This window comes from Excalfactoria chinensis, chromosome 4 (assembly GCF_039878825.1).
Source record: "Excalfactoria chinensis isolate bCotChi1 chromosome 4, bCotChi1.hap2, whole genome shotgun sequence".
Lineage (NCBI taxonomy): Eukaryota > Metazoa > Chordata > Aves > Galliformes > Phasianidae > Excalfactoria > Excalfactoria chinensis.
In genome coordinates this window covers 25,456,084-25,483,749 of record NC_092828.1, presented here as the reverse complement: position 1 = coordinate 25,483,749, position 27,666 = coordinate 25,456,084, and the positions used below count along the sequence as shown (strand labels likewise).

At 39.0% G+C, this 27,666-nt stretch overlaps 2 protein-coding genes across 6 annotated transcripts in view; one reads left to right on the top strand and one right to left on the bottom strand.

Moving 5' to 3' along the window:
* The window catches only part of PAICS (phosphoribosylaminoimidazole carboxylase and phosphoribosylaminoimidazolesuccinocarboxamide synthase), a 35,285-nt gene extending 21,268 nt beyond the window's left edge, over positions 1-14,017 (bottom strand). The window contains exons 1-5 of one of the 5 annotated variants that reach the window (XM_072336814.1): positions 13,157-13,968; positions 8,678-8,764; positions 6,078-6,515; positions 4,980-5,069; positions 219-305 (exon numbers count right to left, since the gene is read on the bottom strand). In XM_072336814.1, the coding sequence (XP_072192915.1) occupies positions 219-305; positions 4,980-5,069; positions 6,078-6,515; positions 8,678-8,764; positions 13,157-13,544 (1,090 nt within the window). In that variant the 5' untranslated portion in view covers positions 13,545-13,968. Of the gene's footprint in view, positions 1-218; positions 306-4,979; positions 5,070-6,077; positions 6,558-8,677; positions 8,765-13,156 lie in introns of all 5 variants that reach the window. The other 4 variants (XM_072336813.1, XM_072336815.1, XM_072336816.1 and 1 more) reach the window with 4 other exon arrangements.
* The window catches only part of PPAT (phosphoribosyl pyrophosphate amidotransferase), a 40,657-nt gene extending 13,705 nt beyond the window's left edge, over positions 1-26,952 (top strand). The window contains exons 2-11 of the mRNA XM_072336818.1: positions 15,670-15,736; positions 19,081-19,287; positions 19,816-19,928; positions 20,020-20,165; positions 20,788-20,860; positions 22,142-22,293; positions 22,461-22,588; positions 22,861-23,082; positions 23,731-23,851; positions 25,457-26,952. Of these exons, the coding sequence (XP_072192919.1) occupies positions 15,670-15,736; positions 19,081-19,287; positions 19,816-19,928; positions 20,020-20,165; positions 20,788-20,860; positions 22,142-22,293; positions 22,461-22,588; positions 22,861-23,082; positions 23,731-23,851; positions 25,457-25,632 (1,405 nt within the window). The 3' untranslated portion in view covers positions 25,633-26,952. The remainder of the gene's footprint in view (positions 1-15,669; positions 15,737-19,080; positions 19,288-19,815; positions 19,929-20,019; positions 20,166-20,787; positions 20,861-22,141; positions 22,294-22,460; positions 22,589-22,860; positions 23,083-23,730; positions 23,852-25,456) is intronic.
* Positions 26,953-27,666: the final 714 nt, after the last annotated feature.

Sequence of the window (27,666 nt, the reverse complement as noted above, 5' to 3'; positions counted from 1 at the left end):
TGTAGCATAAGAAGTATGTTGTCATGTGAAATTGGTCTTTTTATTAATGGAGAGGAGAAGTAACTATGCTTTTTTTTTCTTTTCACTATGAAATCAAACTAAAGCAGGTTACATCATAAGTAAAATAAGTATAACGTGTGGGAGTAACATATGAATCATAGGAATCTGCGGCTCCCGTTGAAGTAGAAGATGCTGTTATAAACACAGTCTTCACATACCTATATCAACTGTCTCCTTCTTTATTTGTGTAGCTTCCAGTGCTGCTAGGGTGGAACTGCTGAAGTCCTCCTCATCTTCAGCGATTTCTGCAACAAAGATTTAGAGTTGTTAGTAACTACGCAGTCCCTAAGTTAAGTCTGTATGACCACCAACTTGATGGTGTCTGTAATTATAACGATTGCTAGAGATTTCATCTCTCAATTTAAATTAAGACTGTCACTTCTTGATAACACTGGGCTTCAAAAGCCTTGTGTAAGCAATTATAAAAGAACTCCAGAACATCACACAACAACTTGTCAGGGTAAGTTATGGATGAAAAATGCAAACTCTTAAGTTAGTAAAATCTGGATCAGGATGTTTAGAATTGTTCTCTGATCATGGTTATAAGTAAAACAGTAACTGATAAATGTGTATGCGGCAGAGCAGGCAAGAGGTGACTTTTGTAAGGGGTCTTTCAGTACCCACTGAAATATTGACAGACTATTGAAAGGTGACTACTGATGCCAAGAGTCACTGAATTAGCCCCAGCTGGAACAAGAGTTTTTTCATTGACATCAGGGTGCTCTGCCTGGATAATTGATCTACAGGATGATTGCTTGCTTGATAGAGACCAAGTATTACATTCCTGTCCTCAGAGCATCCCCCCTGCTGCAGTTGTGGCAGAGTTTACCTCACACTGTTGGGGCCCAGGCTCTGGGCACACTGACAGTAGGTCCATGGGCTCTCCTCCACGGGGAGGAAAGCTCTGCACCTCTGCCATTGGTTCTCCCTTGTTTAATGGGGAACTCCACCCCTGTGCCCTCGGACAAATTGGCAGATGATGCAAGTGGACTCTTCAGTCATCATTTCTAGGTGAGGAAACCGGTATGCAGAGATTACATGCTGAAGGCCACGCTGCAGATCAATGACAGCAGCTGCTGACTCCCAGCCTCAGTTCATTCAAGAATATTGCCCACAAACATTGAGCAATAGCACACGATCTATAGCCATTTTATTAAAAATTACCCCCTGAATCAATACAGACTTGTTTGCATCAGACATTCTTTATGATGTGACCAGCATCATGTGCTTTTCTTTCCTTCTTTTTTCTTGTGAGCCAAGAATGTGTGGGTAAAAAGCCTGTTTTTTTTCTAAGTCACTTGCCTGAGTTTTTGGGGGTGGGCATGAGGAGAGCACGACTGAGCCAAACAGAACAAACAGTCGCTGGTTTCTGGCACATATAAAAGACACTGGCTCCATCCACGTTGTTTTGTCAAGCTACAGACAATGCCAGCAAATGTACTTAATCTCTACTTTGTATTTGAAATATTGCTCACAAAGCCACCTGAGCAATTCTGTAGCAGTCTCTACTTTTACTTCCTCAGACTGATAACAAGCTATGTTCTCTTTTCAGTACTGTGCTCACTGCTGCTATTTATCCTGTGTTCTGGCTCATGAGGCAGGATTAGTAATGTCTTCTAGTCCTTACCCTCATCTGTGTCATGTATGATTAAAAAGTACATCTACTTCATAGCAGCCTAAGACATATACATTAAAACATTCTCTTTTGACTTTATATCTATACATTTAAAAATTCTATGCACATAACAGTCAATATTAAAAAAATAAAATAAAAATGCCTTGAGTTCATTCTGACTTAAGACCTTAACTTTAAACAACCTTTTCTTAAGTTTTCTTAAGTGTTTTCTTAACAACGTACCATGACAGGGTCACAACTTATCACAGATTTGACCTTAGAGAGACATACAGTAAAGTAAGCAGAGCATTGAAATAAAACAAAAACAGTAATAATGACAGGAAAAGTAGTTTGTTGGAACCTGAACACACAGATGTTTTTATACCAGTTTGCTGGCATTCCTTAAAGTCTTGTCTTTGTCTCTACTGTTGTTTCCTGTGGTACTTCAGATTTAAGCGAATACCCATACATAGTCTGTGGTCATGCTGCAAAGTGACACGTTTGGAACACGTGCTTACACATACAGACTTTGAATTGGCTCTTCTTAATAGATTTCTGGAATTAGCTGCCCTTAAAAGCAATCTCATGTTTTATGCAACAGCAGTAGAAGTGACTAAATATGGTTTTATTTCCTGATTGACTTAATATGGATAACTGTTATCAGGACAGGTAAAAGTTTTCAGTGACCCTGTGCTTTCTTTGCCTGTTTTTGATGGGAGAATGGTTTTGTGACTGATGCAAGGCTCTGGTGCACTCTGCTGGCCGGACATTGAAAGTTCTTCTAGCACAGCGCTTTGAGAGAATGCAGTACAGTTGCAATCTGTCAAAGAATGTGTAAGGATTTATTTACCTCTGTCTATTCCTCCCAGGTGGACATTTGCTACTCTTTAAGTGGCAAATACATTTGTGCAGAGGTGAAAAAATAATGAAACATCTCATAACTGAGCACTTGCTCCAAACTGGTGTGTTAGTCTTTTGACTAACGCTGTCTTAATCTTTTTCCTTGCTGGAGCATGGCATACCTGGCTGAACTGTTCATAAATGGTTAGCAATGGTGATAATGTCACCGTGGTTTTTAACTCAGATGCACACATAAGATCATGAGAAGCACACACACTGCAGAGGAATCTCATGCACCTATGCACTTTTATGCTACTGCCGTTGCTAGAAAGCAGATGTCGGTAGTTCATAGAAACAACTGTGCACCTAACTCTGCCTACTCTCTCCATGTACAAATTAGGAAGATGTCCCAACATGAAAATGCAGAGCAAGGTTAACTGAATTTCTAAATTCATATTTATGCTCATTTATTTTTTTTTAGAATTCTTGAAAATAATAATAAATAAATGAGTATATAGAGATTATAATCATACACTTGTTGAGAAACAGTTTTCTGTGGAAGTTCTGCTGAATAGGTAATAGTCCTTAAGAGGTCACATCCCAAAAGCCATGGATCACCAGAATTCTCTCGATACCAAAGAACCCCTGTAGCGTGGTATCCCTGCCTGCTTGCCTTTTTCACTATTTATCATACGTACTCTTTACTGAAGAGTTTCTCACTCTAAATTCACTCACTTGAACTATCAGGGAAAGGCTAGTACCACAACTTGAGGAGAAAGGGTGCCCATGATATTGTGGTGTAAGAAACAAACTTCTGTTCTGCTTTATGTAGTACCTAATGATTGTACCATCAGCAGCATTAAACGCAAAGTAGTTTTTAGCACCTGTGATAAAATAATTTGATCCTGTATTGTTCATTTGGGAACGGAAAAAAGGATTTTGGAAACTGAAATTGCGTCTTATCAAACATGGGTGCTGTTTTTTTGCCTATTTTTCCCCACAGAAGCTGGAACAGTAGTCTTCAGAGTGGATAGGCTAAGCTAGAGAAGCATAGTGAAATACTTGCAATTTTATTTGTTGCCTACAAAACCAGATTGCAATTGCAAACAAAAAATGCCATTAAAATACATATATTTGAAAAGGGAAATGGTAACCATGGTAAGCTATAGCTGCCTAACTGCTACGTGTATCCTAAAGGAATATTACAAAGTTAAAAATATGCACTCAGAACTGTCCTGGAAATATACAGTTAATTTTCTCTTAACTGTTTCAGAAGCTTGCAGTCCAAGAAGTTTACAACATTAACAAAGCGAGCACTTGAAAACTAATCCTTATGACAGTTCAGTAGCACTGCTGAGTCTGTGCATTCTTCCAGTGTAGTGATTTTTCCTGTTGATGGGGGAATATGGAGTCTGATGCATTTTACAAACTGTCTTGAGTAGGTCTCACTGAATAGTGATTATGATTTCTTATATTTTTTGTCTCTTTCCAGATGAGGTCCCTTTAGAAAATGCACTTTCTGTGACAAGCTATTTTTTCCCTAATGAATGCCTTAAGTGCCCATGGTGATCTGGTAAAAGGCTAGTTGCATATTTCTTTGTGAGTAAACTTCAAGTAATAATGAATCTAATTGTGGTGAAGCAAAAATGCTAATAGTCAGAATACCTCAAATTACCTCTCATCAACTGTCTCTACTTACTTGTCATAGCTGTTTCTTTCCTTATATGAGAAGCTGCCAGATTCTTTGGAGAAGTATTTACAGGAATATCATCTGACAGAAAGTTTTGAATTTGACATTAAAACCTTTCAATTCTGTTGGAATCACTCCTTAACACCTTATTTATGAGCACATCCTACCTCCTGCTATTGAAGGAGACTATAAGGTCCTCTCTGCCAAGCAGATACACACCTTTCAGACTTTCATTTGTGCCTTTAGATCAGTGCTGAACTCCCACTTCCCCAAAAGTTATGCTTTCAAAAGTGAGTTGTAATGTTTCTTTGTAAAGAGTGTGTGACTTTTGTTTTCAGTGGCCACCACGAGATAGAAAGTGAGATCTGAAAATGAAATTCTCACCCCTGGCGTGTTGACAGAATTCTGTTAAATATTGACCAAATCATGTTGTGAAAATGAGAATTCTGTATTAGACTATGCACAGGAGATGAAATAATTATGTGCTTTGAGGATATGCTGCTTAAGTAAATGCAGTAGTGTGTTATGCTCAACTTAAATCAGCAGCTTCTTCTTTATTTCGTGGGCCCTAAATCTTCAAAAGACTTTAATAGACTGTTTTTATCAAATTCAGCTGAGCTCTGTAAATGTGTACGTGTGCCTATAATAGAAGTATGGTTATTGCTGTGATGTCTACATTTTCTGACTGTTATTAAAATAGACACTTATTTTAGAAATCCATCTGAGATTACTAAATTTAGGAACTTATATAAAATAGAAGACTTTTCAGTTTACCTGAGTCAGAAACTTTCTTTATATCTGCAACCTGTAGGTCTTCAGACAAATTACTAACAGAATCCTCTTCACCTGTGTCTCCAGGGATTTCTGTGTAAATAATGCTATGTTAATTAGGGCATTGCATTTGTGTTCTACAGAAGAACAGCTGTGCTGTGTCAAATCAGATGAACCATTCAACCTGTGATCCACTTTATGCCAGCAGTCAGTAGTAGATGCATTAAAAAAGAGTTTAGAAACAGCAACTGAAAAGTGAAACTTCTCCCAAAACGCTCTGTTAGTTTTTGATCAGACCATCCACTTTTCTTTGCATTACATTTTTCTTCACTGACTCCTTCCATTAACCTGCTAGGCTTATATTTTTGGCCATAAAGTCACCCACTGTGTAAAATTCTTACTGTGTAATAAGTGGTTTTAATTTTAACTTTTAAAGAAGATGCTTCTTCCTGCATGTACATACAAGCAACAACAACAAAAAATTAGCTCTTTTGCAATGTAGGTTCATTGGTCTTTTCTATTTCTGCATTAGTCCATTCAGTATGAAGTTATCCATCAATAAGCACAAAACAAATAAGCAACAGGTCTGCAGGATTCTTTATGCCGGTCATTCTGCTGTTTTTATGATAGCTGTCTCACTAGTTGGGGAACCTAGCTCAAAAGGCCTGTAAGACTGAATTTATTGGACAACATAAGACAACGTGATTTTTTGACAATTGCCTATAACTGTAGACTTCTTTAGTTCAGTATCTTCATTTGTCCAGTAGCAGTCTGACCACCTCTCTGATCCTTTCTTATCTAAGCTGCAAACAGTCTCTTCAGACTTAATATTGATTACAGTTGTCTATCTGTATCTCTTCTTCTTGTTTTCCTCTTTTTGTTTCCTAGTTCTGTAAAAAACGCCTGGAGGAAACCCCTGAATAATATTAATTGAACTACTTGACAAAAGAGTTGATTTTTACTCTGGGTTCCTTCACCACCCCTCCCAGCAAATTGGTTCATCTGCCTGCTTGGTTTTTGTGATTCATTTTTAAGATTGCTGTTGCCAAAAAATGTAAAGCTAAAAATGTTAACTGATATGTGGGTAACTGGAGTACTTACCTATGGAGTCCTTTCCTGATTTTGCGTTTGTCCACTCTGGAGGCCTCTCACTTTCCTCATTATCTGATTTACTTGCTTGTTCCATGGTACCGTGCCCCAGAATAGCATCCAGTTCATTAAAAAATTTCATGCTTCTACTTGTACTCCCTGAGTCTTGGCCATTTTTAATGCTCTTGTATTCATGTTTCAGATTTTTATATTTTGTCCTGCACTGCTTCCAGTCCCTGTCAATTCCGAACTTTTGAAGTCTAGCGGCAACCTGTTCAAATATTCTTTTATTTCTCACTGTCCCCTCCAGTTGTTGCTGGATATTTTTGTCTGACCATATGTGTATCAGAGCTCTGACTTCATTAACAGTCCAGTGTTTTCCTCCTTCATTTGCTACTGTTGGAATGAAAGCCGGTGTTTTGGAAGCCTCTACTGCTGGCGGTGGATTACCTGCATCATGTGGGGCAGGAGGGAGAGACAGACACAGGTTACCTGCATTAGGTAGGTGGGGTAGGGAAAGGACAGAGAGAATGAGGATGAAGTATGCTAGTTCCTAATGACTTTTCTAGCATAAAATGAAAAAACTTCTCAAAGAGAGCAAAACTGCAAGTCCACAACAGTAACTGACTTGTTTTGTTTGCAGTCATGCTGAAGTCATAAATGCTTTTACAAGTGTCTCATTCTAACAGGGCAAGCCAGACTACAGGGGTTGGATACATTATAGTCAGTGGGCTTTGTGTGATGGCAAAAATATCTGACCTTTGCTTGTACAGACAGCAGCAATGGAATAGTTGAGTATAATAACCTGTCTGGGGACAAGCTTGTCCTAGATACAGGCATTATTTGCTAGTGTCTGTAATTCATTCTAGTTGTGAGAAAGCTGTAGTAAGAAATACCAATATTTTTCCTGCTATTCCTGTGATAACTGGAACTCTGCAGCAGCCAGCTGACTGACATTTTATTGGGAAGTGTAATTTTATGCCTTCTTCATTTCTTCCTGAGGGAAAATGCTAGCTTACGTGTGAATGCAGCCATAGGAATTGACATGGTTGTCAACTGTCAGCACCAGATAAGCTTGATGTAGTCTCTGCTCAGTATTACTAGGAGTATTTCACCTATCTGTGTTTCCGGAGTAGTTCATTCTTCACTGTCAGAGAGCACTGTGAAAACCAGAGGGAAAAGCCCCAGGGGAAGAACAGCCCTTCATTGGCTCTGCATTTCTCAGTCAAACCCACACGGTATAGGGTAGTTGGGGAGAGAAGGTTTCTTTAGTTCTGTTATAGTCCACTATTTCTCATCATGAAGTTCATTTGCAACTGAGCTCGCTTAATATTAAGCAACATGGGTATGAAGGGCTCAGGGTGTTTTTTTTCAGCAGTGTCTGAACTACTGTCTGAAATCTAAAGATGAAGAAAGGCACTAGAGAAGATATTTTAGTACCAGTACATATTTGAGGACCTATGCAATTTAATTTACTCTGCTGGCCTTATAGAAAGCAGTTTTTGCAGAACTTATTTAGCAGGCCAAACAGATCTGCTTGGCAGTATGCTGTAAGATCTCTGATGAATAACGCAGACCTATTCCTGTAAACTTTGTTTCAGATATGGCAATAAAAGTTCTGGTTATATATATGTGTGTGTGTGTGTGTATACAGTTACATGTTGTACTCTTGTCTCATCCATGATTTCTTGCTATGCCAGGCAGAAGTAGTGTAGTGTAACTATTAAAAGCCATAGCTTTAGCTGGGGTCCTATTTTCTCTCACAATATTGCACCTTGGAGACTATGTAGTGAAAGTTGAGCCTGGACTGGGATGTATGCTAGGGCATAAAGGGTGTGCCAGAAGTGAAAAGAGCTCTTGGGGAGATTCAGGGCAGTGCTGCTGTTCATCCAGGTAAGGAATGAGCTCATCATGTCTCTCTGATTCTCCCCAAAATGTATTCAGGTCTCTCTTTTGTTTTCAGCAGCCTCTTGAAAGAGCTCACATCTAGGATTTTCACCCTCCTTATAGCTTGCCAGATTTGTACTTTTGCTCTGTAATGACTTTCTTTAGCAAAACTTATAGGAGTCCTACTGGACAGTTTCAAGTTGCGTTGTTGTATGCTTGGTTGGACTAAAACATTGTTCACCACTCTTTGCTCGAAGAGAGGCCACAGTTGCTGTGAAGACCATTGTGATCCTGGATTACTCAGTAGGAGAGGTCAGACCTCTGCACTGCTCTCCTGGCTCAGGCCATTCACTCATGCTACTTCAAGCAGAAGTTACATGAGTTGGAGAAAATCCACAAGTTGACATGTGGATCACACACTACCATCTGGTATGCTTTCCACTAGCATTTAACAGAACTAATATGGTTAATATGATTAAGCTATAGCATGGGATGTCTTTTGAGTGGGAATGGCGGTCAAGCAGGAGGCGTATCACGTGCAGTGAACAAGTGATGCACAAGACTGCTAAGTAGTAAGACCAGGAGGGAGAAGGTGGAATAGTGTGGTTATTTTAAAGCTTTTTTGATCAGAAATGGAATGATGGCATATTCAAGCTATTGAAAATGCTCTGAAAGCTTGGAAAGCTATGCATTTTATTTTGGGTCACTGCTCCATCATACTATACCTAGTTGAACTGGTCTGACTTGTGACATAAAAAGTAGTGGATCTCCTGGAGCATCCTCATCGTCTTCTAAAGAAACTGATAATTCACCTGGGAAGGAAAGAGTTTTCAGATGAAAAATAGGTATGGACAAAATTAGCTGATGTTAGTTTAAGTGATAATGTCCATACACAATTAAATCAGTAATTTTGTAATCTCCACACTTAATTTGTATTTAAATTAAATTTAAACTCATTTGGCCTGTCCCCATAAAAGGATGGGAGTTATAGGAGGCAAATTAAATTACATTACATACAAAGCATATTAAAAATATATTTTATTCTAAAATTCTTGTAGAGACTGACTTGATTCTGGTGACCCATATACTTTTCTGACTCTAGGTATTTGAGGTGGCACGTTAAAACTGTAGTTTGGAAGTAGAGAATGTAAACATGTACGAAGAAGTTGACTTTGCACATGGATTCAGATAAACATGAATCTGTTTATATAACCAAACAGAAATTTCCAAAGAGAACATTTAGAGAAGAATAAGAAGAAAAACACGATGTTCAACAAAGAGTTCTGGAAATCTAGGGATTAATGGCACAGGGATTACAGGAAAATACTTTGACTAGAGCACGGACATACTTGTAGCCAACTGGATTCAATCTAGCTTTTAAAGTATTGCATTCCTATGTTTCTTTAACAAGCAGCATTATAGCAATTGCTGTGTGCATTTGGAAAGCAGCATATGTAGCTCAAATTATGAGTCAGCTTAATTTTCGCAGAGGACAGACTTTTAAGTTGTGCTGTATTCAACACACTATGTCGACTGGAAGTTTGGAATGATGATTTTGCAGTTATGCTGTGTGAGCTGCTGTCATTTCCAACCAGGCAGGTCACATCGATCAAAGCTACCTACACAGCAATATTGCAATAACTGGTAACAGCGGGCAGTGACAGGGCGCAGTCCTGATGGAATGTGGCATCCCTGACGCAAGTGAAATTGAAAACTGCATTCAGATTTGTTTGAAAACATTATCCTAAATCCTTCTGACTTTCAGCAAGACCCAGGATGACTCAAGGATGATGCGGCCTCATCTCTTAACTGCTGCCAGCTGTACACCTTGTTTCTCTGGCAGAAACTGTAACCCCCTGCTGCTGGCTTGACAGGAAGAAAGGTATACTCCTGCCTCCACCCATAGTGCCAGGCCTTGTGCTTTATCTGCCTGAGAGCTGCAAAGCAAACTGTGGAGAGGGAAATGAATTTTTTGTTGGAGCCCCAGTGAATGGTCTGTATGTGGGCAGTGGGATAAACAAGCTTTATTTACAAGGTACACTTGAAAAATAAACTGCTTAATATCATAAGCAACTAAGAACAGAAAACACAAAACATGTTGTATTTGAAAGAAAGGATATTTGATGGAAAATAGTATTTGGTGAGTAAAAAAGTTTACATACATGTATTGCATTCTCTTATTAATAAAGCTGTGTATATAGAATATTTGTGAATGGCAAGTTTAATGTTCAAGTCTAGATGTGGAAAACGATGTATGCGTGGCATTTTCAGGTTGCATTTCCATGGGATCTTTTTGTATTTCTGATAGCTAAGTTGAGTGCATATGATAAAATTTCCTTGCTGATGCATTTCTGTTCTGACTGAACTGAAATTAGATCTTTTTTTCTACGTTTGCTGTTGTAAGGCGAAGGGCAAGGAAAGTGAGTTTGTCCTCAGACACCTTTCTCTTAGATTTAACCGTGATTTTAACTCTTAACTTATCTAAGTTACTTTCGAAGGGAAACTGATTTTATAAGATGGAAAAAAATAATCAGGAAAACACTGCAGAAACACCATTCAGTCCTATAGAAGTGAACTTTTTTTGTTTTCCCTTCTTCCTTCCCCTCCCCGGCAGTATCCCAGTATTTGAAAGAATCAAACAAAACTTGCTTTGTAGCTTCATTTGAAGGATGAGTATGAATATTTAGACTGAGGCTAAGCAGAATGGTAAAAGTAAAGGAACGTGTTGGGGAGCATGCACTGTCCGTATTGAGCATGCACTGTCCGTACTGTGCATTTTAAATCACACTTTCCTACAGCTAAGTTCTCCAAATGAGATCTGCATAGTGAGTATTATTTTGCACAGGTTTTAGTTTTCTGATAGCCTTTTGTTGCTGCTCCTCCTATGCAAGGCAGAAGCCTTGGGTTCCTCCAACCGCTAAAATAAGGCTTCTCAGCCCCTTCTGAAAAAGAGATGGGGTAGGACTGTGCCACCCTCCTCTCCTGTAACTTTCAGTGGCTAAACAGAAGTTGAGGAGGACACCTGCAAGGACACAGATGTACATCGGTCTTAACAGGAGATCCTTGTATGAAGCAGTCCCTTTCCTCCTGAAGGCAGCAGAGGAGCTGTGAGGTTGATGGCGGATAAGTCACACTGCCATCTGTGGGAGTGCCACATTCACATCTGCACCCACGAGACACTTCTGACCAGCAGCAGCACAGCCACAAATGCCACTTCAGCCTTAGAACTGAATCTTGAAACAGGGAGCTTGGCAACTCCTCCTTTTGTAGCCACCACAACTCTGATGGCAGTGGGAAAAGACTGCCCTTGAGGCAGCACTGTTTGCATCTTTAAATGAAGGAAGTCGATGCTGTTGGCTGTTCGCTCTGTCCATGCTGCAGATGTGTGTGTGCTGCATAGCTGCAGGACACGTCTATCCCTTAGAGTGCTTCCATTGTGGCTGAATTATGGTTGTGGGAATCTTTGCATTTAAATTGTTACCACTTGTGTTACATTATGACAATTGCAGTTATTTTTACAGCTTTACAGTTATTATTACAGTTTTATTTAGTTTATATTTGTCCATAAAACAGTTTGCTTTTTGTTTGTTTGGGTTTGTTTTTTTTTTTTTTTTTGTAAAGGAAGTAGTAGAAATGCTTGTGCATTTCAGTGGTATTATTTGTGTTTTTTCCAGTTTGGGATTAATAACTGCAATCAACCTTTCCTGATTTAGACTTGCAAGAGGTCTAAAGCAGATGAGAACTGGGATTAACAATTGGTGCAAACTGCATCAAAACACAGAGGATAACCTAAGGCCGGATCCTGAGAAGAGGGACCCTGATTTTAGCCTTGTGCTCTCCTCAGGAGTGGAACTGCTTGTATCAGGCACAGATTTGGCTCTCAGTTCTGCATATGTAAAAATAAAAATGGATTGTAGTAGCAATACCTAGTGCAGACGGCACATGCTACAATAGCATAAAATTGGCATTTTATTGTTAAGTGACTTGTGACACATTAGAGGCTTTCTGCTAATGATGACAGATTAAGGTCGAGCTTTTAGCTAAGGTAAACAGTGGCAAGAGAAATGTTAATTCCTTTTTCTCAGACCTGTAAGCATTGTAGAAGGAGCCTTGGAAGAATACAATGGCAAGCTGTATGTCCAGCATCTCTCTGTGCAATTGGCAATCTTCTCTAATACTATTTTAGTGGGTTTGTTTTCTTTAAAAAGATTCACAGTCTTAATTGATATATAAATTGGTATATACTGAGAGAAAAAAAGGGGAGCTTATCTTTGAATTTCTCTTTGTAGCCATGTTATTTTTGATACTTATAACTGTTACTAGAGCTTGTGCTTCAGTGACATTCAGAATGTGATGAGGAGATTTGAGCGCTGTCAAATAGCAGATTAACCCTAATGAAATGTTAAGCACAGCTTAAATGCATATGGAAAGAGGGCTGAATCAAACAAGGGATGCAACTAATTTGGTTAAAAAAAAAAACAAAACAAAACGAAAAACCTTTCAGAATAAGAGCAGTTGTAGTTGCATGTTTTGCCTCAGAATATTCAGATAAACGTGATGATTTTTACTTTTCCTTGGATAGGAAGTTAGTAAACATTCCTCTGTTTCTCAAAAAAAAAAAAAAGAAGTTAATCACTTCTGGAATAATTTAATTTACCTTTAGTCACCATAGCTGAAATTTCAATTACAGAGAAATAAAAATAAATATCAGGGATTTCAGTTGTGTCACAAGTAACAGTTCTTGAAATAATGATGACATTTTCTACATCTGCATTCAGTTTTCTTTAAGTTTAGAGGTCACGGTTCCAAAGTCTCTAATAGTCACAGTTCCAAAGTATCGCAAATGAAATTAAAGGGAAATAAAAAATAAAAGGAACTCGCAGGACAGTCTTTCCTTAATTTAATGCCTGGGCTCCATGCAGGAGCCTTGACACCAGCGAGTATTTACAAAAGCTTTACAGCAAGCAGTTAGCATGATTTGGTGAGAATTACACTGTATTTACAGGCTTCAACACTGGTGGGTGCTAACATGTCCTGCCCTGCGCCGGAGCGCATCCCATGTGGGGCTGCTCTACAGCACTGCCGGGCTGGGCAGCCTCAGCGCAGAGCCGGCAAACTTAGGCTGTGGGCTTGTTTGCCTGGGGCTGGGGGCTTTTTAGTAGTTTTTAAACAAAGGGAGGACATAGAAGCAGAAGGAGTTTTACCTTGGCTGCTGTCTGCGGTCGGGCTGGCGTTGAGCTGCTCCTCGGTGGCGGAGCACCTGCCGTTCCCCTCGGTGGCCAAGTGTGCGACAGGTTCGCATCGCAGTATGGCATCCAGGTCATGAAAAAACTTCATGGTTTTAGTGGCATCCCCGGAGTTGCGGGCGTATTTAACCGTTCTGTATTCATACTTCAGGTTTTTGTACTTTGCCCGGCACTGTTTCCAATCTCTACAAACTCCTAACTCCTGCAGCCTTTTGGCAATGTAGATGAATATTCCTTTATTCCTCAGGGTGCCGTGGAGCTGCTTCCTGATGCTCTTCTCCGACCAGATGCTTAGCAAGGCTTTAACCTCCTCCTCAGTCCAGTGCTTCCCCGCTCCACTCTCCATGTTGAGAGTGACCTGGAAATGATTCACTATTTCTAGCCAAGATCTGGTTCCCTAGGCAACCAGGCGCCTGCTTCTCAGCGGCTCCGCACGCCGCCCCGAGCACCGCAGGCTGCAGGCCGCCCTGAGTTCTGCGCTGGTACCCAGAGCCCCAGTGGGCCCTCAGCAGCTGCATTGCCATCAACCAGCACTCTGCCTGGCCCCTGGAGTGGCCTCTCACCCCCCTGTGTGGAAAATGGTGCCGGTGTCACCACCGCGCTGCCATCAGGGCAACAATGCCGGTTGGGCTGGCTTGCTGCCTTGAGGAAGAAAGACACGGTTGCAGAAAGATAGATGTGCTTGCACCCACCCCATGCTGGGGACAGGCTGTGTGGATGCAGTGCGTGGGTGCAGTGTATGAGCACCGCGGCAGCTCCTCTCCACCAGCAATGTGAAGCTGCTGCCGGCCGCTGTGTGGGCTGCAAGGAGGTGTGGGCGGTGTGGCAGCAACGTGGGCATGATGCAGAGTCTCACCATTGCGTGGCCAAGTGACATTTGCTGTTGGTGGGCACGTGTATGTGTTTTTGTATGCATTTTTACTGCTCATTTACTACCGATGATGAGATAATTAAATGCTTGCACACTTAAAAATCACTAAATTGGTAAAATGGCGTAAGCTCCATGCTTCCTTTTTGCTTGTACTTACTCTTCTTCTGTTAGCACTACATAAAAGACCCCTACTTGCAAAGGCCTTTTATTCAGGATGTTTGCTTCTCTCCCTGTAATTGATTTTGGGATGATGTTTTAAGGGACAATATTGAACTGGAAATCATCTATAATATTGAAGTTTGAATTAAAAGTTGCTGAACGTGGTGTATCAACCCTTAATCTTACTGCCGGTCATTATGTTAATAGACAGGACATCTTTCTAAGTTAAAATAAATGTACTTAAGGGTTTTCTTATCTCTGATTTGTATTTTTTCCACAGGGATCATTCATCTCAGTTAGTTCTGCTATCTTTGATCAAATGTTCTTTGAATGTTGCTGTACACGTAACTGGGTCTAGCTACAAATACAAAGATCTTGTTGCTTAGAGAAAATCTTCAGTTGTAGATTATAAGCTGCTATGTAGGTTTGCAGCTACTTTTATTAATGCTTATACTAGATAATTCCTCAGTTGAGTAAAACCAGTCCAGTGGATAAATAGCAGCTTCTAGTATTCTAAAAATATTCAAAGTGGTTCATTTTCAAAGAAAAATGCCTTTCCCTTTTACTCCCTATTATGTATGAGAATGCAGTAGGATCTGAGCATGCCAGTACAGTGGAGTCGTGCTGCTTGTGGTCTGGGGCAGACACTGGACCAGCCCTGCACAGAGTCAGGGAAGACAGCTGGGAGGAGGAGCAGCAGGCTAGTGAAAAGGCTGTCATTTAGCTGGTAGTGCTCTTCTGCTTAGCAAAACACAGCTGCCAGCCTGAGACGAGTCCACCATAGCAGAATTATTTCCATTTTCAGCAACACTGTACACCAGAACTGTTTTGCTGTGGTTCAGGAGCTACAATGCCCAATATTAGGTTTATGTTGTCAAGCACTTTGTCAGGAGGTTCACGCAGCAGTTAGCGGTGTAAATGCTGGTTTGATGGCTTAAGTGCAAGAGTGCAGAAAATTTGCGTAGGTGATCAGTGGGAGAAAAAATGCATTCCCTTAGGCAAAACCAGCAGTTTCTTAAGGCAAACCTCAACAGAAATAAAGTAATGCTATAGAGACAACTGATAGCTAGAGCTGGTACTCTAACTAGTGCTGCTAGAGCACTGCAAAGTGGCTTTTCAGATTAAACATCTGCTGTTATTTTATGCTTATGCTGAAACTGGACTGGGGTAAGAGGCTGAGCCAGTGCTTATTAATGGAAAGATTTCCAATGAATTCAGTGGGCTTAGGCACAAACCTTATGTGGCTGTTTTGAAACAAAGAGCATAACATGGGCAAGAAACCATCGTTTTGATTGCAAGTGAGTAAAATGAAACAACAAATAAACTAACGTTAAGATTTCATGATGTAAAGAATAGATGGAAAACCACTAATCCATCATATTGTATGGTTTTTCATTCTAAGCATTTCCATCCCTTATGTTTATTTGTATTTTGTCCACAGGGGCCAAGAGAGTGCTGGAATTGTGACAAGTGATGGAGAGTCATCCCAGGCATTCAAAGTGCACAAGGTAGAATGCAAATGTTTTATAGATGCCCAAGTGAGATGCATGTTTCAGCAAGGAAGCTGAATAATTAGAAAGATGGGAAGCAGCGTGGTTTCATTTGCTGTTTTGGCTTTGTCAGAGTGATAGTATCTAATTGTGCTATTTGGGTGATTTCTGTCTTAAGCTCATGTTTGAAGCAAATCTACCAATGTTATCCTTTCTGGATGCAGCCATGTACACAGTAGCAGATGCAAAGAAGCATCCAGACCAGGCTGTTGTTCTCTTAAAAAGTACTTTCCAAACTCCACCTGCACCTAAAGTGTTAACTCCAGAGATGTGGAAGAGTGTATCAATGCAACTTGAGAAGAGGAAAGGAAAATAGGTACAGGTTCTGCAGAAGCACATGGACAATTAATTCTTAGTTTAGTCAGAATCATGGAAGTGACAAGTACTTCACCCATAGGTAAACATAAGTAAACTCAGTAAATGATTGAATGGAGATCAGAGAAGGTCACCCAGTCTTTCTCAAGCTGAGATAATCCCAAAAGAAGTTAAAAGCCATTAAATGGCCACAGCCTCAAGTAATATGCCAGGAGAATCCTCGCATGCTCAGGGATTGGTTTTACTCATCCAGGAAAAGATAATCATCATCTTATTAAATCCTGGAAGAGCAGGGGACTGGAAATAAAGCTATTTCAGCAAACAAAACCATGGAGAGTGTGCTCTCTGACCACCATCAGAAGGCAGTTCATAAAGATGTTTAGGCATCTCTGAGGACAATTAATTAAGCTGATCAAATCAGTTTAAGGGTAAGAACTGTTTTGCTGCAGCAGCATGCGTATCTGTGTGACTGCTCTTTGCCTCGTGCACAGTCTCATCTCTTGAGCATTGGGTATGTCACCTCTTCTGCAATTTCCTCCCTTCCTATCTGTTACTTACAACCTCATCCTGCCCCCTACACACTTTTAAACACTTGTTTTCTCAACTTCCACACTGTCTTATCTGTTCTTCCCTCTTGCTTCTTCTTGGGTTTCAACTTACCTGAAGGTTTACCAGAATGGCAGCTTTCTTTTAAAGTGAGATTTAAAAATAATAATAATAATAATAATAATAATCCTGCAGTAAAAATTACTTATCAGAATGAAATTCTAGGAGTCTATAGAATAATCTGTAGAGTTTCCACATTACCGAGCTGATATACTTAACTGTCATGCTAAGAGTTTAATTGACTTCCTCATTGTATCAGCTTTGATATTTTAAGAGTTGCAGAGCATGTGATATTTTCTCTTGTCCTTGAAATACCTTTTTTGGATTCAACACTTTTAAGAAACATAATAACCATGGTGTAATAACGAGCCTGTGGAGTACAACAGATTTGACTTGTATAATCCTGGGAATTAATAAGAAACATTTGGGTCTGTTACCCTGGTGAAAATATGTTAAGGATTCTGACTTTAAACTACACCATGAAAAAATGTCAGCAGTGAAGATGCTGCTGTATCCATTTGGCCTCCAGACACCAACTGGCTATTCTTCATAGCAGAAAAAAACAGAATGGAAAAGCTTTCTGCTGCCCACTACATCAATTCACAGCATTAGTGCATGCTCACCTTTGTCAACAGATTAAGCCAATAGATTAAAGTACAAACTGGACCACCTAGGGCATGGATATGTGTTCCTTTCTGATTGTTACCAGCCTTTGAAGGTGGATTAATAGTCCCTGACAGAGGTTTTTAATCCTTTGTTTTAAACTCTCCCAGGAGACTCATCCAGATTTGTCTGTTAGAGCCTTTCAGGGAAATTTGTGCAAGAAAAAATTAGTGTCATAGCTTTACTAGCCCAGGATGTGGCAAAACATATCTCTTGTGTAGTTGAAGTAATACGAGTAGCAGGAGGGCCTTGTCTTACTGTTGCATGCTTGAATATGCAGAAAAAAATCTATATTAAAAGTATTATCATTTTCTGGTATATACCAGACTTGGGACATACAGAAATAAGATTGCATTCACTAGGAATTTTTTACACTGGTGTAATTCACATTGATTGTCCCACTGACACAATCTGAATCAGCAAAATATTTCACTATGCATGTTAAAGATCATGTATTTCTGTACCAAATGTATTTTGACATAGGAGTAATTGTTTAACCTATTGCAGTGCTTCAAATAGCCTCATCCATTAATATTGGACCTGTGAAGTGCCAGATCTCTTGTTGGGATAAGTAAAAGGAGGACAATTGCATTCCTGCAAGTGGTACAGACTTCATGTCATCTTTGAGATAATAGGTGACATTTGATTTGGTGTGTAGTTTGCTGAACCATTAAAGCATTTTGACTCTATACCAGTCAAAGAACAGAACACTTTGAACCTTGACTTTATTTATTCTGCTTTGGTTGAGTTCTGCAAACAATTCAACATATTTCCTCCCTCCCTTTGCTATCCCACTGTGTTGTTATTGTACCCACAGCACAGGCCATAAACCAATCATGACTATCCAGTCTCTCCCATGTAACTTTGCAGATCCTCCAAGAGTGTTATCATGTGTGATTTCGTGTACATCACAGTTACCATACATGATAGGGAAACTGTTGCCAGTGAGCTCATGGCAACAGGAAACAAGGGCTCTGAAGTACGTAAACATTTTCCACAGGCAGCACAAGAAGCTGGAGTGGTAGGAGGGTTTGGAATCCAGTCTTAATTTCTGCAGTGTGCAGGTTTGAGTTTTTATTTTTTCAGGCTACTTCATTTGTCTCCTCATAGCGCTTGTTGCCATAAGAAGCTCCCGACAGCTGACTAAAAAGCTTTGACGCATTTCTGCTTTAAATAGAAGGCAACCTGGTTGTATGAAATGTTTGTTTTAAGTAAAGAAAAAAATCCTCTCGCAAAAAGCTTTGCTTTTGACATTGAGTGCAATCTGATAAATGGGAATGACTGCAATCTGATAAATGTTGTCATGGGCCAGTATAAAACTAAATCATATATATCACTAACTTGCCAGTAGTATATCCTAAGCAGAGAATCTTACAACTTTTTTCTTCTTCTCCTTCCCTTTGAACATTCTTTTTATGTTTTTAAACACCTCAACACTTTGGTTGTGTTTTTCAAAGGATGCATTTTTAGTCGGGAAATAGATTGTTCAGAGGAAATCCTCAGAACGAAAACCTATAATGTTTTGTCTAAAAATAGGAGTCGTGGGATCCAACATATCATTGTGACACCCGATCAGCTTCCTTTCCTGTGGGTTTCAGGTTATTTCCCTTTCTAGCAAAGTATTAATGCAGTACCAGGACAAGCACAAGGAGAAATGAGCACACTGACAGTAAAACAAAACAACAGAACAACATTTCTTTTTTCCTTTTCTCCTGAAGGGAATGGGTCTTATAAATCACGTGTTCAATGCAGACAGCCTGAAGAAGCTGTATGTTTCAAACCTTGGTATCGGGCACACCAGGTACTCTACCTCAGGGATCTCTGAGCTGCAGAACTGCCAGCCTTTCGTTGTAGAAACTCTTCATGGAAAGATCGCTGTAGCACACAATGGGGAACTAACAAACGCTGTACGACTGAGGAGGAAGGTTAGTATCTCCTGGGAGACTACAGTGTCATTCATTTCTGAGTATGAAGCAGAAACGAGCAAACTGTTTGCTATGACGAGTACTTAATGACAAACTACTGTGTGTTGTGAAGGAACATCGTAATCAGAATAGCACTGGGGGAGGGGCCAAAAAAGAGTAGACATTTGTAGTTGTTACAGGGCATAACTCACTAGTCCTCTACATTATTTGTCACACTCCTGTATGTCACGTGAGAAAACTAATTCCTAATGATCATATGTTTAGAGTTAAAAGAGACATAATAATTAGGTGAGATAATCGTAATATGAAATGTTCTTGATTGGAATATTGTCTTTACTTGTATTTCTGGCTTGCAAAGCTCATCCTGAGCACTGTCAGGACATAAACATAGGGAGATCATCAAATGACAGATTTGATAGTGTATTTGGATGGAATAGTATGTTTTAAAGAACCTGAACTGAAGCAAGGCAAAGGTATGACAAGATAAGTACATGACTACTGGTAACCCTTTTTTGTGTGTCTTAAAAGCTTATGCGGCATGGTGTAGGACTGTCAACCAGTTCTGACAGTGAATTGATCACTCAGCTGCTGGCTTTCACACCTCCTCTAGAAAATGACGACACTGCTGACTGGGTAGCAAGGTGAGGATTACAGGTTTCAGAAGCAAGAACAGCAGTCTATTCTCAGCGTGGTGTGCAACGCATGATTATGTTCACCTATGTCTCATTGCAGAATTAAAAATTTAATGAACGAAACTCCAACTTCATATTCATTGCTAATTATGCACAAAGACATCATCTATGCAGTACGTGATCCATATGGGAATCGTCCACTCTGCATTGGTCGCCTTATTCCAGTAGGGGACATGAATGGAAAAGGTAAACCATACATATATCCTAATATTCATACACCAATTATATATGTGAATACACACATAAATACAGTTAGTGCATGAAGCCATCAGTTTAAGTAATTACAGTTGCATTTACTGAAGTAGAGATAGGAACATATAATGCAAAAGTCAGTTTTGTTAATTCCTAACAGCAGTGGTGATTTTTAAAGCATACAAACATTTGTTTTGATCTGTTCTGTGCCTGTATTATCTTTACTGGAGGTCAGCCCAGTATCCACTGTAGTCAAAAGGCTTTATCTCTTGGCACAATTAACATAGGAAAAAATAAGGAAATTCTTGTCTAAACAAAAGTAATTATGTATATCTAGAGCAATTCAGCTGTAAAGGGAAAAATCTGAACCAGTGCGGACAACATTTCTGAACCAGGAATATGATGCTGTTACTACCAGTTGTGCCTAGAACTAGTTTATGGTGCTTACATTTATCTTTTTTTAATGATATTATAGAAATTCTGGAGTGCTAAACTTTGCAAATGTAAATTTGAGGACTTGGCAAACTAGAACATAGCAAGACAAGGGCTGTATTAGATGTGCAGTGTGGTATAAAGAATTGTGGAATCTGACTGTAACAGAAATCTTTTCTTTCAGGAAAAGATAACAGTGAAACAGAAGGCTGGGTAGTCTCCTCTGAATCCTGTAGCTTTTTATCTATTGGTGCCGAGTAAGTATTCTGGTTCTCACTTGATCTGAAAGCTCTCCTCAAGCAGCAATTAAACATTAAACCTCAGATTGCCAAATATTGTAATCTCTGGCAATGTGAAGACATGAAGGATTAGTTTGTTGACTGTTTGGAAGAGCTTTTTTTGGCAAATTCTGTCTTTTGAGAGAGTGCTTTATTTATTTATTTTGATTGGGTTAATGTAAAGAAAGTCAAATAATTATGTGCTCAGAAAGTAAGAGCAAAGACAACAAGAATGTCTCTCGTTGCTTTTAATCTGGATATCCTTCTCAATTTTAATTTTAGCCTAGTTAGCAGTGGAATTCATGTATTATAAAGTAATGCTACAGAAAAGGTTGCAGTGGTAGATTACGGTAGCACTTAACTTGAGCCATAGCATATGCTGCCCATCAGCCAGCCTCCTTGTTTCAAAAAAGTGACAGGCACTTGAAACTATTTCCATGGGTGTAAACATGTTAGACCCATTGCAGCCAATAGGTGAGATTCACATTACCTCCCTACCTAAGACACTGTAAAAAGAAAAGTGGGACACTTTCTTGAAACAAAAAGAGATTGAATGCTCATTGGGAGATGGGAAGGAAGGAGGGAAGGAAGGAGGGAGGGAAGGAAGGAGGGAAGGAGGGAAGGAGGGAAGGAGGGAAGGAGGGAAGGAGGGAAGGAGGGAAGGAGGGAAGGAAGGAAGGAAGGAAGGAAGGAAGGAAGGAAGGAAGGAAGGAAGGAAGGAAGGAAGGAAGGAAGGAAGGAAGGAAGGAAGGAAGGAAGGAAGGAAGGAAGGAAGGAAGGAAGGAAGGAAGGAAGGAAGGAAGGAAGGAAGGAAGGAAGGAAGGAAGGAAGGAAGGAAGGAAGAAAAAGAGTAGTTATCTTTAATTTCTTAATCAGACATTACAAAAATATGCATTGGGGTAACAAACTACTAAGTAAAAAGAATGTAAAGCAAAACCAGGAAAGAATGTAATCACCTTAGTAGACTTTTATTCCATTCTGCATAGTATTCTTGTGGGTGTGTTTTTCTGTGTTCTTTGTACTGAATTACATCCCACGTAGGGGAAGAATGCCATAATTCTGTGGTATCAGAGTATTAATTTATTGCTATTAAGTGCTAATTCAGACTGTTTTAGTAAAGGTCACTTCTCTTAACATGTTGGTCACAAAACAAATCAAGTCCTAATACAAGAAAAATATTGTGTTTTAAAGCAATTTTCTCACCAATGGGGTTTATGTTTTAAAACTATCATTCTAAATGCTGCTTATTTATCTTTCAAGGTACTATCGTGAGGTACTTCCTGGAGAGATTGTGAAAATATCCAGGTACGATGTCCAAACATTGGATGTTGTACCAAGACCAGAAGGAGATCCATCGGCATTCTGCATCTTTGAATATGTATATTTTGCAAGACCAGACAGTATCTTTGAAGGTGAGAAGATGTAATGTACAAAGCCTCTGCCTCCTGAAGTAATGGGAGGTTATATTCTGGAGGACAACTGACTCTTGAGAGGATCTGGGATCATAGCAGGGTGGCAGTGAATGTGAGCCTGAATCTGAATTATGCATACCAGGAAAAACACTTATTGCTGTTCTTAGGTCAAATGGTGTATTCTGTCAGGAGGAGATGTGGCCAGCAACTTGCTATTGAAGCACCTGTGGAGGCAGACCTGGTCAGCACTGTTCCAGAGTCTGCAACCCCAGCAGCTCTGGGTTATGCTCAAAAGGTATGTGTTAATTTGCCTTTTTATCTCAAGTACATCAACTCATACCATTCTTTTGTAGTGCTGCATTTCAGCACAGGCTACTAGAGTGGCCTCACACTGGGTCAGCTGCATCACTTGTTTGGTTTTTTGTCATTATTCCAGTCCATTAAGGTATTTCCAAGATTTTTGGTTATTGTGGAGTCACACTGAATCCTGAGGTTTCTTTAAAGCACAGTAATGGAGAATAACCAGTTTTATAGATACTAACTCTGTTTAATGTCTCCTGTTTATAGTGTGGACTGCCATATGTTGAAGTCCTCTGTAAAAATCGCTATGTAGGAAGAACTTTTATCCAGCCAAATATGAGATTACGGCAACTTGGTGTTGCAAAGAAGTTTGGTGTTCTATCTGACAATTTCAAAGGGAAGCGAGTTGTTATCATTGATGATTCAATTGTGAGGGGCAATACTATCTCTCCCATAATAAAACTACTAAGGGAATCAGGAGCTAAAGAGGTAAGTTCACTTTTAGTGGGTACAGTACAGATTTAAGTACAAGATTGATGGGAGGGTAAAGCACTGGGTTTTGGCTTTATTTGTACTATGCATCTTTTCGTTATTTAAAAGTGCAAGTGTGCAAAAAAAAAAGGAAGGCCGGTGTGTGTTTTTGTCATGGTGGATTGAAAAGTTTGTTTCTTTGGCTTTGATTTTTGGGAGATTAATGGGACAGGAACACGTCTCCATTTATAAAGTGCTAACTGACAACTAGAATAGAAAACAGATTAGGTAAGATGAGAAGTATTGGTGTGCTACATGCATTAAGTACATCACATACCGCAGTGTCGGCACATGTTTTAAGTCATCACAGCATATTTTTTTAATTGATTTAGCTTTTTTAACTGAAACAGTAAGCGAGTCTGTCACTGAAGCAGAAGTGTTTTGTATGATGTTTCACTTTGTAAACTGAAACACCTGCATCAAGGATTGAATGCTAGAGGAGAGAAGCAAAATAAAGACTGGACCTTATGGAACACTAGGAAATACTGTAATGATAAACTCTAAAATTATCTTAATCTTTCTTCTCATCTTCAAATCTGAAATATTTTATTACAATCTGCTGGACTTCACCTCATATCACTGTTTTGAAATTGTGCTTTTATTCAGGTGCATATTCGTGTGGCTTCACCTCCCATAAGATTTCCGTGTTACATGGGAATAAACATTCCAACAAAAGAAGAACTGATTGCCAACAGACCTGAATTTCATGATCTTGCGAACTATATAGGTAAATGTGGGGTTAGGAAACACTTCTTTACAGAAAGGGTAGTTAAACACTAGAATAGGCTCCCCAGGGAGGTGGTTGAGTCACCGTCCCTGGATGTGTTTAAGAGCGGTGCTCAGAGATATGATATAGCAGAGGGTTGTTAGTTAGGGTACTATGGTTGGGCTCCAGTTGAACTTGATGATCTTTGAGGTCTTTTCCAACCTGAGTAATTCTATGATTCTATGATTTTTTGAAAGATGGTTTTTACCTGCAAGGTATTTTAATGCCTGCATCAAAATAAAGAACAGATCAAGGCAAAGAATGGCAAAACTGACAAAAAATCACACAAGTTGACATACCAATACAACATTGTGTGTTCCCTATGGATCAAACCAATTTAGCTGCATATTTTATGATGCAGTTAATTAATTATATTTCTCTGACCAGTGTAAAGCATTAGAATAATTACGTAAGTTACAAGTAAAGGCTACTAACACATCTTTCAAGTACTTAAAACTATTTCTGGGAAACACTTCACCACAAGGAGTTACTGTAGGCAAATACCAGGAAGAAAATAAGTGGTAAAAATCTGTTGTGTAATAAAAAACTAATGTAGTTTCACTTTCTTGACGTTCATAAAAACGTGTCCTTAATTTGTAAACACCCACTGATTTTTCTACAAATTTAAGCTCTTGTAAATGGCATCACTTTGAAAGAAATGACATTTGAAGCTAATGAAAGAATGTTAACTAAATACATTTTAAGATCCCTAGAACAAGTCATGTTTACAGCAGAACAAAAACCCAACCATGTTGGTTATGATGTGGTAAATAATATGCTCATCATGGAGATACCGGTAATGGAAATTGTGTGAAGGTCTGTAACTGAGAAAATCTATATACTAGCCATATACTGGCTTATTGCACTGCAAAGTACTTTAAAAATGGTTTAAGAATACAGCTGTGGTTAGAAAACTTTAAACTCAGATTTCTTGTATAAACGCTCATATAAATAATCTTAAAATTAATTCCTTTCTCCATAATTATCATCATGAGGGCACATTGAAATATTGCAAGTTTGTAGGATTTCATATTTAAGCAGCATTCTTTCATAAAACAGTGAGTGTAAATGAAAGCGTGATTATGTGAAAAGGCTGTCAAACTTTTCTACTGGTACGACATTTTCATGAGCTGAATACTGGTATTTTTTTTTTTAACACAATGTTCTTCTGCTCCTCCAAGTTCCAAAAAGGGTATTATTTGTAAGGTGTTTAGTTTGGGAATTGAGCCACATCTTACACATACTTCCAGAGCTGAAATGCAAGATAACTCTGTGAAACCTTACAGAGTTTAGATGGTCTTAATACACACCCTGGATTCTGTTTCAATTTTTGCAGACCTCAGCTCAGAACTTTCAGTTTAGATTTCAATGAATCTGCTCCCTGTACAAATAATTGGACAAGGGCAAGGCTTGGTATGCTTTGATAATTTTTCATGACTGTTCTCTGTAGGCGAGGTGATCTACTTTGTATCATAATCAATATGATAGTGTGACCACATTTTCTAAGAGCATTGCATTCGGAACAATATTACAGCTTTTAACTGATTAATTCTTTATTTCCTCTAGGGGCTGACAGTGTCGTTTATCTCTCTGTGGAAGGGCTCGTATCGTCTGTGCAAGAAAGCATCAAAGCAAGAAAAGAGAATGAGAACAGCCTTAAAACCCAGAAATCACGTCTTGGAAAGATTGGTCATTGCACAGCATGTCTCACTGGAGAGTATCCTGTAGAGCTAGAATGGTGAATTTTTAGTGGATGGACTTTGGTTCATCCATTGATGAATGTACCTGTTTCAAAGAGGCCTTCCTACTAATAGCATTCTTACGTGTAGGTAATGTGTAAAGCTTACCAGAGCTAAGTAATTACTGTTACTAAAGACATCTTTATGGTAATGGCTTAGATAAAGTCTGTGCTGACAAAAACTATCTAAGCAAATTAAAATATCAAATCATATAGTTTTGAAGCACAGTTGTGCTTTCTATTTTCTCATAAAATATTGTAAAAACCAAAGTGTTTATAATTATTTACCATGCCCAAAGCTTTTTTTGTTTCAGTCTTGCCCTGAATGCGAGATATCCGTGTCAGGTTTATTCACAAAGTTGGAAGTACAAATTATAAATCACTTGGTGTAATTTCAAATTATCAAGATCATTACAAGGAATGTGAAGCTTGCTTCTCTCTCTTGATAAAAATCTACAGTCAAATTGCTTCCTCGGCAGTTTTTGCTTAGATTTAATATATATAGAGAGAGAGGGAGAGAGCTAAATACCATATATAGCTAAATAGCCATTATTGATCAAGCCCTTTTTAACTAAGTGTCCAGATTCCACGAACGTAATGTCTGGTACATAATTTTAAGAATGAACACTCAGGGAGATGCTAAGCCAAAAGCTTTCTATGTTTGTAACATCAAAATTCTTTTCTGAAGTCCAACACAAATCTTCCAGTGGCCAATAGGAGAAAAGGAAGGAGACAAACACTTGGCACTGCCATTTTTTACTTTTTGTTCACATCTTGTTTTCTCCAGGACAAAACCTGACAATTCCTGAAGTCTGAGCTATTACTCAGTGTGCTCTGTCTATGTTAGCATCCAAACTTCAGTCAAAAATACAGTTGCATTCTTAACAGTAAGTGTGGTAGTAACAAAAGAAGATTGTGTTGTTTTGGCCAGACTCTTCTTTTTACACATCACTGCTGTTAAAATAAATGTAACGTTTTAAAAGGAAGAGTTCTGAAGAGCCATTAGTATTGTACTTTTTAATTGTATTAGCATAATATTTTTTAATTGGTCACGGTTAGTTACTTGTATACATAAAAATCGCCTCAGAATGAACCACTAGCTGAAATAGAAAAGCACCTTTTGAAAACTACTGCAAATGTATGCACAATTGTAAAAAATATTTTGTTTACCTCTGTTTGTTTTTTTTTCACACAGTACCAGCAGCTTAATTTTAGATTATCTATTTGATAGTGTGTACTTTGGCCTTACAATTGCATGTGACACCGCTACAAAAACAAGAGAAAAATAAAAGTTTATGAGCTTTTTCCTTCCCCGTCTTACACGTAGTTGAGAATTACAGCACTGGTCATTGTATTAAAAACTGAGCTTTCTGAAGTGGAATTTGTAGCAATTGTGCCTGATCCATGATCACAAAACAAAAAGTCTCAATTCAAGAAAGGATGTAAGTCCTTTTGCAAGACTGAGCCTTGTGGAGGTTCTATGTGGAATCTGAACCTACTTGCAGTCAAGCTAATGGGAAAATCTAGTTTATTCTGAGAATTGCATTCTTTGTGGAAGTCCAGGTCTGCTTATTGGGAGAGGTATATGGATCTCTTCTGTTTAGCAAGTGTTCTTAACAGTCCCATTACCTGGACAGCAAAGTGAGCAATAAAAGAAACTGGACGCAATCTCTCTGACCTCCACTCTTCCACACTAGGAGGGAGAAGTGTGAGAAAACTGAAAAACATCAGCGTTTTTTGCCCTTCTTTCCTGCCTTCAAAAAAAGCAATCATTCTTAAAAGGATAAATTGAGTTCTTGTGTTAGATCCATGTGAGGAGATGAAACCAGTTGCACAATTTAATAACACTGCAAGCAGAATTCAATCCATTTGAAGTTGTCTAGTAGAACAGATTGCAACTTAGACAAATAATTTTTAACAGACTTTCAACAAAACTGCTATTTTTACATGTGGTAAGAACTGTGTGAATGTGATTTGAACAGCAGGTGGCATAAATCTGATTTCAGCGAGAGCCATCATCCCATTTTTCTCCATGAAG